The following is a 14441-nucleotide window of genomic DNA, read 5'->3' on the forward strand; positions in this document are numbered from 1 at the left end:
TTTGCTAGTTTCCGAAAGCCCAAGTGGCAGGCATTAGGCATGGTTCGCTAAAGTTTAACAAAATTCACACGTATATTCTTTTTTTGTCTGCTTTTTTTTTTGGGGGGCGGGGGGGTTGTAGTTCAGTCATATGAATCAAACTTGAGATGTAGCGTTAGGTCAGCCTTTGTCTGATAAACAGGTGGAACATTACTTGGAACTTTGTTTTCAATGAATAAAAGACAAGACCTCATTATAAGGAATCATAATCGATCGTATAAAAAACCTTTTTACATTGACAATTCATATGTACACAGGGAGAAGGCAAAAACGGTTACCATTTGAGATCTGATTCGTATCACATTGGGACGCATATCAGGATATATTAGGCATTAGATGCCTTGTAATAATACGGCTGGCTAAGATTATCAATTGCATGTATCAGTTTTCTCCTTGGTCCAACAGCATTTGCACCCATGTCTTTTAGCTTGGCCATGGTTAACTCCAACAACTGAATCCCATCAATCTTTTGTGTGTGGAACAGCTCAACAAACCGGTCCAAGCCCAGTGATGAAAGCCATTTGCTCATACCCCCAGCCCTTTCAAGCTTCCTTTCAATGTTCTGCACTCGCCTACTCTGGTTGTCCAAAGCACCTATATTGATGAAGTCTGGACCCCCACTAACTTCTCTGCGCTCATAAATGCATGGGCAAGAACCAGGAAACCCATGATTCACTGATTTTGGTAGAGTGCTTTCTTTTCGCAATCCTATAATATTCTTCTGTGATCTAGGATTCCAACATTTTACTTCTGAAACCAAGGCATCACCATTGCGGAGCTTAAGATGTGGAGAAGGTGGTATACTTTCACCAATACCTATCCTCCTATTTGCTTCTTGTGTTATTCTCCTTACTTTGGCTGATCCACCTGTCAATAATGGCTGCTTTGCTGAGGGATTAATTGATGCTTCTCTAATGTGGATTTCAGAAGACTTTGTTTGCTCATTTCTAAGCGATTTTGCCCCTTCCAAATAACCCACCTTGGATTTCTTCTCTTTAATGCTAAGATCCTTTTTTACATGTTTGCTTGCAGTTTTGGGTCTATTCTTAGCAGTTCTCGATCTGGCTCTTGTGATCTTGTTTCTTGAGGCTTGAGGAGGTGGTTTTGCACTTACTGGTAAAGGGGGAAGCAAAATTGTGATTCTTTGTTTTTTTACTTTAACCCAATCATTCTCTTCTTCTGACTCTGCATTGAGTTCTGAGTTTTGAGGCTGCAACCCCTTCGACACTGTGGTGTGGTTTGGAGCAATTGCCCCTAGCTTTTTGCGCTTCGGTTTAACCATTTAAATGAAGTATAGATTAACACTGCATGAGTGGAGTTTCCGAACGCTCCAAGCAAGGAACATGCAGAGAGATTGCAGCATAGAAATAGGAATGTGCAGAGATTAGTTGCACTTTACATTCCTCCTGGAAGTGAATAGAAGGTAGATAGGTTATTCACATTAGAAAGAAGTCCAAGAGCCCAAATAACTATCAGAGAGCAGACATTGATGATCAAAAATAAATTATAGAGCAGTAATTGCATCAAAGCATTTTCTCCAGGAGCTTATACTACCTAAGATACACCTTTTCATACAAAATGGCAAGGACATTTGGGGCATGGAGATAATGGAGTGTAGCTACAGTGGCTGTTTCAATTTGCTTGGTTCCTGTAGTCTGTAATTCATAGAGACAAAAATCATGGATACTATAATCAATCAGCAACCTCGTGCTTCCCACATTTTACCAGCTGGCTAACAGCAGAGCCACAACAGGGGCCACAAGTTATAAATACAAGTACGAATATGAGATCCATAACTCGTAGGAGCTTAGACACATAACCTCTGATCCATCCTGCACATATGACTACAATATGTATACATCTCATCTCTATACACACACATACACAGACATAGAGAGAGATAGAGTGGTTAAAAATATAGTAATCAAGTAGATAAGTGATGAAGAATAAGAGAGATTTTAGGAAGTGAGAAAGCTATAGAGATATAGGGGTGAGTAGAGAGAGAGAGAGAGAGAGAGAGAGAGAGAGAGAGAGAGATGGAGAGAAAATCATATGAAGGAGAGGATGAGATGGAGGATTTACAGTGGTGTCTAAACTGACCCCCATGCCCCACTTAACGCTTTTTATAATACTAAATAAAAATATTAAATTACAATACGGCCCTCATGGAAGGGAAATGACAAATAAGTCCTTATAAAAGGGAAAATGACAAATAAGTCCTTAAGAACTCAAATACAGGAGAAATAGATATAAAGATTGCATTCACAGAATACCCCCTCAAGCTGGTGCATATATGTCAATGATGCCCAGCTTGCTTAAGATGACTTGTAGTTGACGTTTCTCAACAACTTTGGTAGAAATGCCTGCTAGCTAGTCTTTTATTTTAACATATGGAAGGTAAATTTCTCTGGCGGCAACTTTTTTGAATAAAATGTCGATCCACTTCTATATGCTTAGTTTTATCATGTTGGACTGGATTCTGAGCTATACTTATAGGTGCCTTGTTATCACAATACGAGGGCCCTTCACAGGATAGCCAAGTTCTCGTAAAAGAATTTTAGCCAAAGTAATTCACATACACCATGAGCCATTGATCTGTACTCAGCTTCTGCACTTGTTCTCGCTACTACTGACTGCTTTGTACTCCTCCAAGTTACTAGGTTACCTCCAACAAAAGTGTAATACCGTGATGTAGATCTTCGATCTATAATAGGACCAGCACAATCTGCATCTTTATAAGATTCAACTCATAAGCAAACCGTCCTCTACATGGTGATGATTTTAGGCACTTGAGAACTCTATAAACAGCCTCAAGATGGGTAGTTTGTGGAGCATGCATAAACTGACAGTCATGCTCACAGCATATTCAATATTTGGGCATGAAAGTGAAAGGTCTATTAATACCCGTTTGAGAGGATGGATAACTAAGAAAAACACATTGTGATCCCCTTGAAGAGAGGGGTAGGAAGAGGAGCAAGAAACCTCTCTTCCACATTATGGTCCCCCAGAAGGAAGGAAAAAAGGACTGAACTCAAAGTAGGTTACATACATTGAAACAAATTTTTTCCCTGCAACTGGATCATAACATTTGTGACACTTTTGAGAGGATGGATAACCAAGAAAAATATGTTTTATGTATTTAAGATCCAATTTTGTACAATGCGGACCAAGAACATGAGTAAGTAAATACAACTAAATACTTTAGGAGGAACACCAAACAGTAGATGATCACGATGGAGAAGTTTATAGGGAGATTTGTGGTCTAAATTGCAATATCCGATTGATAAGATAGGACGCAATGTGCACAGCTTCTGACCAGCACTTCTTGGGTACATTCATACTCGAGTGGAGCACCACTAACTTCCAGGAGGTGTCTATTCTTTCTTTCCGCCACCCCATTTTGTTGTAGTTTGATGATCTGCTCTATGTTCTTCCAAATAAGATAGCTGCTCGCCATTGGAGTCCTCCCCACCTTGACCAGATCAGAGCACCTTGATTTTAGTGTCAGATTGTGTATGGATCATCATATGGAAGACCTTGAGGATATTAGGAAGTAGGAACCTCAACTTTGGTTTTCACAAAATAGATCCATGTACACCTAGAGTAATTTCCACAAAAGAAACAAAATAACGACAGCCAAAAATTGAAGTAATTATCCACCATTTTTTTATGGCCATATTTTTCTCCCAAATTCAAAATTACCAAGCTCTTCACCTCAATTCAAACTGTCACCACAAGGCATCATAGACACTTCTTAGCTGTGTGATGTGTGGATGTAACTCTGGGGTTTAAGTGGTGTGCCTAGAATATAGGTAAACATAGAACACTCCTGAACTGGACTCAACAAGGAGAAACAGATAACCTTGGGAACATCATCCTAGGAGTGAAACAAACCTATCAGTGAAACAAATCTAAACAAAATAACAAAAAGATAAAATGGAGCACAATGAATGGAAAAGAGAACTCACAAAATGCTCAAAAGAAAGAAGCATGTAGGCCCAACACCTAGACAATGATCTAATTGAGACTTTTCCTACCTTTTGCAAAAACTCAAGCAATATTTTGAAAGGCGCTCTGTTCCTCCCGAGTAGGAATTAGGTCGGTTGGAACGGGCTCTGAAGTCCCTCAAAGGCCCCAACTAAACCAGTAAATGGGTGGTCAGTCCCCTATTTGGAAAAGAGGATGTACTTTTATGGAAGTTCTCAAGGAAACAAAAAGAGTATGCAATTGACAAAAACTTATGCAAAATAAATTGGATTTAACATGATCCAAATGCTAGGGGCGTCATGTTTATTAATTGCACTTGAAATTGTTTCACTTTTGTGAGAAAAACCTGCTCGTTTGGATTGTGGTGTCCCATGCCCAACTTGACTCATCTCTTGGTTTGGTTCCTTGCCTGCTTATCACTATGACGAGCTAGAACAGTACAGTTTTCACCATTTGCCATTTTTTGTGGACTTCATTTTGATCTATGGAACAAAAGTGGAATCCACAAAATGCATGTTTTGTTTCATCTAAGAGAACTAACCATCACACTTGAGGGGACATCTAAAATTTTGGGTATTTAACATGGAAAATCCATCATCTTTTGCTTCTTTTTCCAGATTGTTTGGCACTATCCACTAAAAAATGAGGCTTCCCTTTTCACAAAGCACAACATCAAGATGGTGTGATTGGTAAAACTACAAGATGCTTTTCTTCAAAATAGCCATAGAAACATGACTTGCACTCAAACCATGCCCACACTTGCCCTCCGCTTTTGGCAGTCTCTTGTTCGGGAAAGAAGGTAATGAGATAGATGAAACCCATATGGACTGTTTCTGGTAATACTACTAGCTAATCAGTCATACCTGCCATCCTGGGACGCCTTTACCATGCCATTTGCGATTCACTCCCACTGCGCCTTTACCATGCCATTTGCAATTCACTCCCACTTCTCTTTTTGTGGCTATTCGGTGTTTGGATCAACCTAGATTCCTTTTTCTTTCCTAAACCCACTCGATTCTAAAACCTATCAAAACTCATGTTCTGTATTCTCTTTTCTCTCTAAAATCCTTTCAAAACCTTCTTTTTAAAACTCTAGAAGTTTTTAAAAACCCACAATTGTGCAGCCTTCCCTCTCTCTCTCTCTCTCTCTCTCTCTCTCTCTCTCTCATCGTGTATAAATTAGATCTTAAAGCTCCATCTTTCCTGAAACCAATTAAGAAATTTCATGTTGTCTCTCTCGTAAGCCCTTTAATCCATATTTATGCCCCATACACCACCTGGAATCCCACACAGCCCCTCCACAGCATCCTTCCACCATGTACAACCCCCCGTCTAAAGTCAAGCACCATACACAACCCGCCCCTAAAAATTCCAGAAGCTGTCCATGATTCAGAATTAGTTGATGTTAAATCCCCACAGAATCCAGAAGTTATGGGCTTAGATTGCAAAATCTACACACAGCCCACATAAGACTCTGCAACCATACACAGGCTCGGTATAGTCTTTTAAACCATATTCTACACTGTCACGATTGTAATCCCCAGGTTATATCCTGACGTGCAGTAAAATACTCCCCATTGCATCTTACAATCCTTTGTTCCACTTAAGATCCAACTTCAGGCCCATTTAGACCTCATCATTAACCCATATATAAAAACCCCACCCTAGGCCCCCTTTAAACCCAGCTATATGCCCACCCTTGGCCCATTTAAGACCCACCTTTAGCCCCATTTAGCTCCATTTGGAAAACACTTTAGATCCACTTAGATTCTATTTTTGGTCCATTCTAGGCACATTTTAGGATCCTCTTAAACCCAATTTATTTCATCATAAACTGCATGCCTTTTTTGTTCTCCTCAAGAACTTCATGAGTGCATCTCTTTTCCATATAGGAGATTGACCACCCATTAATGGTTTTGGATTAAGGCCTTCGAGGGGCCTCAAGGCCTTTTCCACCTAACCCAACTTTTCCCTATCAGGGGGAACAAAACTCTTTCCAAAAACTCTTTTAGAGCATAGAGTAGCACACTTAGGTTAAGTTTCTAACAATATGAGAGAAAAGTTTCAGTCAGATCATTGTGTAGATGTTGAGCCCATAGGTCCTTCCTTCTTAGCATTTTAGAAGAAAAGTTTTGGTCGAACCGATTATATATTGCACTCCACCTTAGTTGTTGGGTGCTTTATCTAGGTTTAGATCACTTCTTAAGTCAAGAAAAACTCTAAGGTCCCTAGACCTTAACCCTAGGGTGGCATTCACTAGTTTAACTATTTCTCCTTGTTGAGTCTAGCTCTTGGACGTTTTATGCCTACTTAGATAACTAGATTCTAGGCTCACCAATTAAACCCCAGGCTGAGATATCCACATGAGGTACTGAAATTTGCAATCTTTGAACACCACTCAACCTCTTAAAAGAACGGTCATAGCTAAATGGATCAATAAATAACAAAAGATGCAAGTTTTTGTTACCAACCTTTCGAAACAATTAAGTCGATATTGCAGCGCCAACTTGTGCTGTGCCACGATCCATAAACATCTCAAACTCTTAAAGAGCAATTAATTGTTCTAGACTGCCAGTGATTCAACATGCATGCATCACATCAGCAGTGCTTTATTGAAAGGTAAGAAAAGAAGCCTTCTCTATCTCATGAATCCAGGATATTTATAGATTTTGACTCATTTTTTGCAGGAGTATCCTTCTTATTTTGTTACTCATGACTCACGGGTCAGGTGGATGGTAAACTTTATCAAAATAGACTAGTGGAGAATAGCGTGCACTCTACCATTTTAACAAGGTGTGCTGCCTTGTGTTGCTTCCTTGCATATACCTGAATTAACAATTATTAGAAGAATTACGTAACCAATGGAACAATCAAACACATATTTCTTGGTTTGGAGGTCCACCATCTTCCAAAATCAAAGAAAGTATTTGGACAATGCATCTTGACCCTTGGCTAACATCATGGTTGTCTGTCTCTTTTACCACTTCACGACACTAACAAGCATAACATCACTGATGCCAGTTTACTAGGTTCACCCTATACACACTCAAGTGAGCCTGTGAGGGATAAATTCTTTACAAACACACCTAAATCTTTTTAATGCACCTCATAATTGAGGAGTATACTGTGCACATGATCCCAGCTACTAGATCAGGCCCTACAGTTTCATCCTTCAATAACCAAACTACGTGGCTATGGTCATGGAACCTGGAGGCTCCATGCTATCCACATGCATAACCATACCAAGAATGGGCGCTAAGCAGAGCAGATTACTGTTCTAGGTGGTTTGTCTATCTGGAGATCCAGGTTGTGCCACAGACTAGATGTCCCAAATAGTTTGTGCCACATGGCAGGTCATGAAGATGGCTCAAGTGCGCCCATTAAAATCACGGCTTTTTCCACACACCAAGGCACGAAGCAGTCTCTCTAGCCCACATTGGTCCATCATGCACTCACCCATAAAGGCCCTACATGCCTAAGGGGCAAGGGGCACTGAACCAAGAAGTACTACCAATAGTGATATGTCGGCCTGAAATACTTTCTACTAGGAGAGTGTGCTATTTTAACAAAACTAACATGTGATTGTATAATCCTTCTTTCTCTTCAAACTTTTTTTATTGGTAAGTGAGGATCCCACAGGTCCCCCTCCTTGACCGAAGTACATGAAGCCATGGGGCGTCTGATACTACAGGACGAGCATTTCAATATTAAGCACATAGTGGCAGCGTGTTATAAGGACCGGACTCATCATCAAACAAGGAGAGAAACAGCCAGGTCCAAACTGGTCATACAAGCCGTTCACCAATAAGACCAGGCTGTAACTAGTAAATATGTTCCTCCTCATGTCAACACATTTCATTGTTTAGTGGGAATCACACTTACTTGTTTTTTAGTACAAGTAGCTACAGGTTTTGCTATGACCTTTTGCTATGCCTCTGTTCAATATATAATGATTGAAGTAAACTTTGTTTGGTTAATCCGATCAGTTCATCGATGGTTGATATCCAAGCCTTATCCCAATTATTTGGGGTCGGCTATAAGAGTCATGTTCTTCCACTCTTCTCTAACGGTTGAGGATTTATGATAAGATGTGGCAAAGTTTTACACTGGCTGGCTACCTAACACAACCTACCTCCTTTACCCGGGCTTGGGACGGGTTAAGGGAAATTTTAAGGTCCTCACCCTTATTAAACTAAGAGCAGGCTGAAAATATAAACGAAAAACACAAAGGAAATCAAATTAGTTAGCCGTCTGAACCAGCAAATTCAATTAATCTAAACTGACAAGTTTAGACCTATTTTGACAGTCTTTTGAGCAGCCAAGTGCTCCCCGGGTGGGGACCCCTAACCCCGTTAGGGCACCAGTTTCTCATTCAGAACTGGCCAGTGAGGTCCGGTATTGATAACCCTGGTTGCACCACATACTGCTCATTGTTCCATGCAACTTGTCCCACAAAATTGGTGGAGCAGTCAGAAGCTAATTATCTATCTCTAGGTGAAGAAGTCCCATGGAAATGGACAATGAGCAAAGTAAATGATGATGAATAATAATGGTCCCCTTTCCAAGAGAAAAGAAGACGTAAATAAACTTACCCAAACCAACAACATATACCAAGTCTACACAGTGATCATTAAGAGCTCACTTCCCAAACACTAATAGGCAGCTGGGTCATTAAATGTTCTCCCTCAATTTGACCTAGACGTTGCTTTAGCAGAACAGTTGAATGCTTGAATCTCTTAGTTCAGGCCCCAACTTCCAGGTACTTTACAGTAGAACCAATGTATGATTCAATTGTGATATACCCTCTCAAGGAAAGGGTCACTTCATTCCCCAAGAAGTACTCCGATGGAGAAGTCTCCAATAGCAAAAACATTAACTAGAGGGGTCATTATTCTGACATGGACAGTTTAATAGACTCAGTGAGTCCCTAAGTCTGGATCAAGTCCAGTAGGACTTGCCAAGCCCAACATATCTGGATCAAGTCCAGCAGGACTTGCCAAGCCCAACAAAATAGTTTAAATACAAGGGAAATGGAAACCAGACCCTATTTTGTCCACACTTTCTTCCCCTTCAAAGCTTCATAGGCGCTGAAAATTTTCATTTGGGGTATTTCTGCACCCTCTGACTGATTGAAACCTTGGATTCAACAAAAAACTTCAAAATCTCTCAAACTCAAGATTTTGATTTTCGATTTAGGGTTTGACAAAAAAATTTGGGCTCAAATCTTAAGATCAAGTAGATCTAAGTCCAATCTTAACTTTATTTTTAGGGTTCCAATTTGGGGCATTTGAGGATCAATTTCCAAGGATTGGAGGCCTTTATTCTTACAAGACATATATTTGGGAGTGTCAACTTTAAAACTTTCGGTAAGCAAAATTGGGTTCAATTTGAAGTCCTATAAACATTGATTTTAGACAAAGTTCACTATATCTAGTTATATCTTCTTTAATCTTGTATTTTTATTGCATTCTCTCAAAAGAAAATGATTAGTTCTTTTACATTGATACACAAAATACTTTTATACGTGTACAAATGTGGAAATTGGCATTTCATATGAACTACAACACTATCATTTCTCCATCTTGTATAATTTTTCCAAATGTTTATGATTCTTCCTTTTTATTTTTTCTGAATTTTCCCTATTTTTCCTTTTTTGGGCCTTTTTTTTTTTGCTTTTGTTTTTTTTTTCAGAACAGGGAAAAACTCGCCAAATAAACGTGGGACTCACTGAATTGACCCAAACTAGGGCATGCCTCCTTGCCGAGCAGGTCTGTTGTTTAAAACATCCGTTGGCGCCACTTCTTTCAAACCCAAATGCAACTTTTTCCATGAAGGTTGAGGTAATAAGCTAGAGAGAGTAATTATCTCGATAGTTAAATTGGTTGAATCATCTTACAAGTTATAATGCCTATAGTACATCTTCCTTAAAGGAATCTACAAAGGAGGGTAGCTAAGAAGCACAAGGATAGAGATATGGAAGTAATTATTGGCCACAGTCAATAACAATCATTGACAGGCTTTTTTAGAAAGTTAATAATCATTGACGGGTCATTTTCATGTCCATAATTAGTCAAAAGCAAGTCATAAGGTGATGTGACAATGCACTTTCACAGATACAAATGTGCAATTGAATCTAATTCAATCTAACCCTATTCTATTGAAGTCTGGATCAGTCTTGTTTTCCTCTATAAAAAATACGCCCCTAATGTATATTAGAGATCCTAGATGGTAAGAAATCCAGTAGAATGGTGAGAACAAAATTAGGTAACATTTGAATTTATTTTATGGTTTGGTTTTAATTGGGATTTATATTGGGGTTGGTTGTTAGGAAGTTGGAATGTTTAGAGGCTCAGTTGTTTTGATTGTCTTGGAAGATAAGGAAGGTTTCCAAAGGCAGGAAGAAACAAAATGGGGAGAGAGTAGCACATATAAAAAAGGAGCTTGGAAAAAAAAATAGAAGTCCAAAGAACCCAAGGAGGACCAGCCCCCTCAAAGGGACTTGTATGGAAGTTTGCCAACCAAAAAGGCACCCTTTTAATGAATTTTACTGTATTTCTCAGTTTAGGCATTTATCCTCTTAGTGGTTAGTGGGATCGTAACATTTGGTATCAGAGCCAAATACTAGGCCGTTTCAATTGGCTGTGACTGCAATGGGGGAAATAAAACAAGGCATAGAGTAGATCAAGGAAAACATCACCGATCAAAGGCAAATCTTGACAACTATCAATTCTTTGATTGCCACGCTCAAACACACTGATGGAGCACGTTATGTGTTGCAATTCATAAGAGAGATAGTTGCCTCAATATGTAGATGGGTCATGCCTACATGTACCATGAATACCATTGGTTCTATGGAGCTAACAATATGGATGGTCAAAGCGAGATCCCAACATATAAAGAAGTTGAAGAAGAGAAAGAAGAACGTGAGGATATAGAACTCTCTGGAAAGAAATGGAAGTACGAAGGGAGAAAGCTGCATAAGTGATTGAGGAAGGTGCAGTTGCAAGAGATCTGTACGGAGTACTAGAAGTAGAAAGCCCACACAAGCAAAGTGGCATCACAAAAAGTAAGAATCATGAAGAAGATAACAACCCTATGGAATTGGAATGGCAACTGGGGACAAAGGAAAAATAAATCTAGAGGACAAGATTGTTTTTTAGGGGTCGTTTGATACGAACTTGGAGATTAAGGATTCTAGCAGGTATGAAATCTACTGGAATAGAAAACAGTGATTAATGGGTTGATTTTCCTAGTTAATAGGGATTTTTGGTTTATAGGGATTTATGATGTGGTAGTTTGTTAGGAAGTTTTGATGCTCAGAAGGTAGGTCATTTTGATTGGGTCGGAAGATAGGGATGGTTTCGAAAGGCAAAAAGAATAAATATGGAGAAAGTAGCACATAAAAAGGAGTAAATTAAAAACAAAATACACAAGAAAAAAAAAAAGAAAAAAAAAACACTAAGGAGGATTAGCCATGTCCAAGTAGTTTGTATGAAGGTCTGCACCCTTGAAGAGGCAAAACTTTTAATGAGTTTTATTGTAATTCTCAGCTTTCAGCCATTTATTTTCTCATTGTGTATTGAGATCCTAACAGTAAAACAGAACCATTTTGTTTTGTCACTGAAAGTGGTACAGTTAAATGTCCACAAATACCATGAACCCTTCACCGACAATTTCTGAAATCAATTCATGCAATCATTCTCTAGTGCGGAATTTCTAATTGAAAACAAAAGCAAATTCACAAAATCCAAGTAAAGCATTGTAAGACGACTAAATGATACAGAGAAGGACTTGGGATAGTCCAGCACAAAGAACAAAAACAACAATTAGAGCCGATCTTTCCCTCTTATTTAAGTTGAAATTTCTTTCTTTCCTTTCTGAGCAGTAATTTTCAATGAATAGATCGACTTAGAGTTGAAATCATCCATAAGAAATTGTTTTCACTGTGAAAATCACAGGCAGAAGCATCTAATTCTTCAATGCAATGACAAAATCGCAGAGAGGCGACAGTTTTAGAAGTAAAGAAAACAAAATCCAGCAGATTTCTCAGATGAAAGATAATTCTCAGAAAACCTAAGCAAACAAAACTGATCAAGTGCATATACCTTCGGAGGAAGCAGAGCATGTAAAAGGCGACCGTAATTGGTAATTGAAAATTTTTGCAACTTCGATCCAGTTGATAGTTGCAGTGGCAGAGAGAGGCCATAATCAAGAATAGAGAGTCGGCATTAACAACCTTTAAGACTTCGAAGCAACGGGTCTGGGAATATTTCCTTCAGACTTTGAGAGCAATATTTTCCCTGAATTGCCCTTTTTTTTTTCTTTTTTTTTTTGTTTCAGTCAAAGAATCTTAGTCGACGAGCGCTGCATGTCGAGCACCACGGTGCAATTTTAACGCGTATAATTTATGGGAAAGTGTAGAATCAGACCATTTACCTTTAGGAGAAGGTATCCCATCAATCTTAGACCATTGGATGTAAAATTGGATGGCTGTAATTATTTTATTATTAAACTCAAACCTCAAAAGAAATTTTTTTTGATGATTGTGATACATCCAAGCTATCAAATTTGACCCGAGATGATTATAGTTAATTGTGATCACCTTGTACCAAAGTAAATAATCTCATTGTATACAATCTTAAAATTTATATGGGACCCACTTCTCAACCATTGGATATGAATGATTACTCATGTTATAATTTATAAAGATTGTATACAATGAGATCATTTATCTTTTATATAAAGTGGTCACAATTATGTACAACAATCCCCGAAGTGAAATTTGAAAGCTTGCGTGTGTCACAAAGTTCTAGAAAAATTTCTCTTAAAGTTTGAGCTTGGTCATTAGAATAAATGCTGCCATCTAATTTTCACATCCAATGGTTAAGATTAATTGTGACCACTTTGTACCAAAGATAAATGATCGTATACTTTTCCTAATTTATATTCTAATAAGTTTAATTTTTATTTTTTTTCTCAAAGCTCTCTTTTTTTTAGTTGAAATTTTAACGTCCTATTTTCTTGGAGGGGCGCACTAGCAAATAAATAAATAAAAATAATATATATATATGAATGGGAATGGATTATGTCAATCCATGAGCTGACTGCTTCAGTGTCAACCCACGGCCCAAATTCAATCTAGGCCGATCTGACGGTCAAAACCTCATTTTGTATTTGAATTCTTTTTTTATAAATCCAAATCACTTGAAATTTTAAGCGTTCATTTTTCTTAACAAAGCACACCCTATAAAAATCTTAAAGAAATAATTCGTAAAATAAAAATTGATCAAAATACTTTTGAAAATTTTTAGGGGTATTTTAATCAATTTATATTTTACAAATGATTTATTTTATATTTTTAATTAAATTCTCCTATTTTTGAATAATAGATGTTAAAAATTTTAAGTGATTTGAATTTGCATAAAAAAATAAAAATTCAAATACGAAATGAGGTCTTGACCATTTACTGGGGTATTTTGGTTAAATTTTTCATATAAAATAATTTTTTGATATTTGTCAAAGATTCACTTGTTTTTTATGAACACGCGCCTAAAATTTCAAGTGGTTTGGATTTATAGAAAAAAAATTAAAATTCAAACATTACCAAATCATTAGATCGGCCCATATTCAATCTAAACCGTTGGGCTCATTTTTATTTGTGAGCCCACTAGCTCAAATGATCATTTTCTTATATATATATATATATATATATATATATATATATATATATATATATATATATATATATATATATATATATATATATATATATATATATATATATAGGGATAATCTAAATTTCACAACCCTTCAAATTACAAAGGTTCAAGATAGAGAGAATTGTGAAGGGTAGATTTAATTAATTTTGTAATCTATTTTTTTTTTTAAAATTACTTTTTTGGGGCAATTTTGTAAATATTGTTATAAGACACAGGGTACTTTTGTCATCTCCATAAATAGTAAAATTGAAATTTTAACTAAAATATAAGGGCATTTTACAAATAAAATTTTAGGATACTAACTTTAAAAATGCTATTATAATTTTGTGAAAATTTCAAATTTGTCATTGCTTAATGGTAAAATTACCTATTTAAATAATTTTTTAATAAAAAAATTAATCTTTATTTTGATAAATACACCCATCACAACCCTTTCTAACTTGAACTTTGTATTATTAAGGGTTGTTAAATCTAGACAAACCCATATATATATATATATATATATATATATATATATATATATATATATATATATATATATATAGTGCGATTTGTATATAGCCGAGGCTCTAAACAATCAAAGTAAAGTACACCTTTGAATAGTATCGAGAAATGTGGTTTCAATACTGGAAATTTTTGGGATAGCCTTCAAATGTATTTTTTTATTTAATTATAAAATTTAAAACTTTAAAAATA

At 37.0% G+C, this 14441-nt stretch overlaps 1 protein-coding gene across 1 annotated transcript; it reads right to left on the reverse strand.

Annotated features, from left to right (window-relative positions):
* Nucleotides 1-200: 200 nt before the first annotated feature.
* Nucleotides 201-12625, reverse strand: LOC18435140 (uncharacterized). The gene is made up of 2 exons (XM_006845191.4): nucleotides 12132-12625; nucleotides 201-1445 (listed from the first exon to the last, which is right to left on the reverse strand). The coding sequence occupies exon 2, from the start codon at nucleotides 1319-1321 to the stop codon at nucleotides 365-367; it is 957 nt and encodes a 318-aa protein (XP_006845254.1). The 5' UTR covers nucleotides 1322-1445; nucleotides 12132-12625; the 3' UTR covers nucleotides 201-364.
* Nucleotides 12626-14441: the final 1816 nt, after the last annotated feature.

Source organism: Amborella trichopoda, chromosome 6, assembly GCF_054954075.1.
Source record: "Amborella trichopoda isolate Santa Cruz 75 chromosome 6, AtrichopodaSantaCruz75HAP2 v2.0, whole genome shotgun sequence".
Taxonomy (NCBI): Eukaryota; Viridiplantae; Streptophyta; class Magnoliopsida; order Amborellales; family Amborellaceae; genus Amborella; species Amborella trichopoda.

Bases quoted from the DNA above. Each gene is read 5' to 3' on its own strand.
- LOC18435140 (XM_006845191.4), bottom strand. From the start codon at position 1,321: ATGGTTAAACCGAAGCGCAAAAAGCTAGGGGCAATTGCTCCAAACCAC.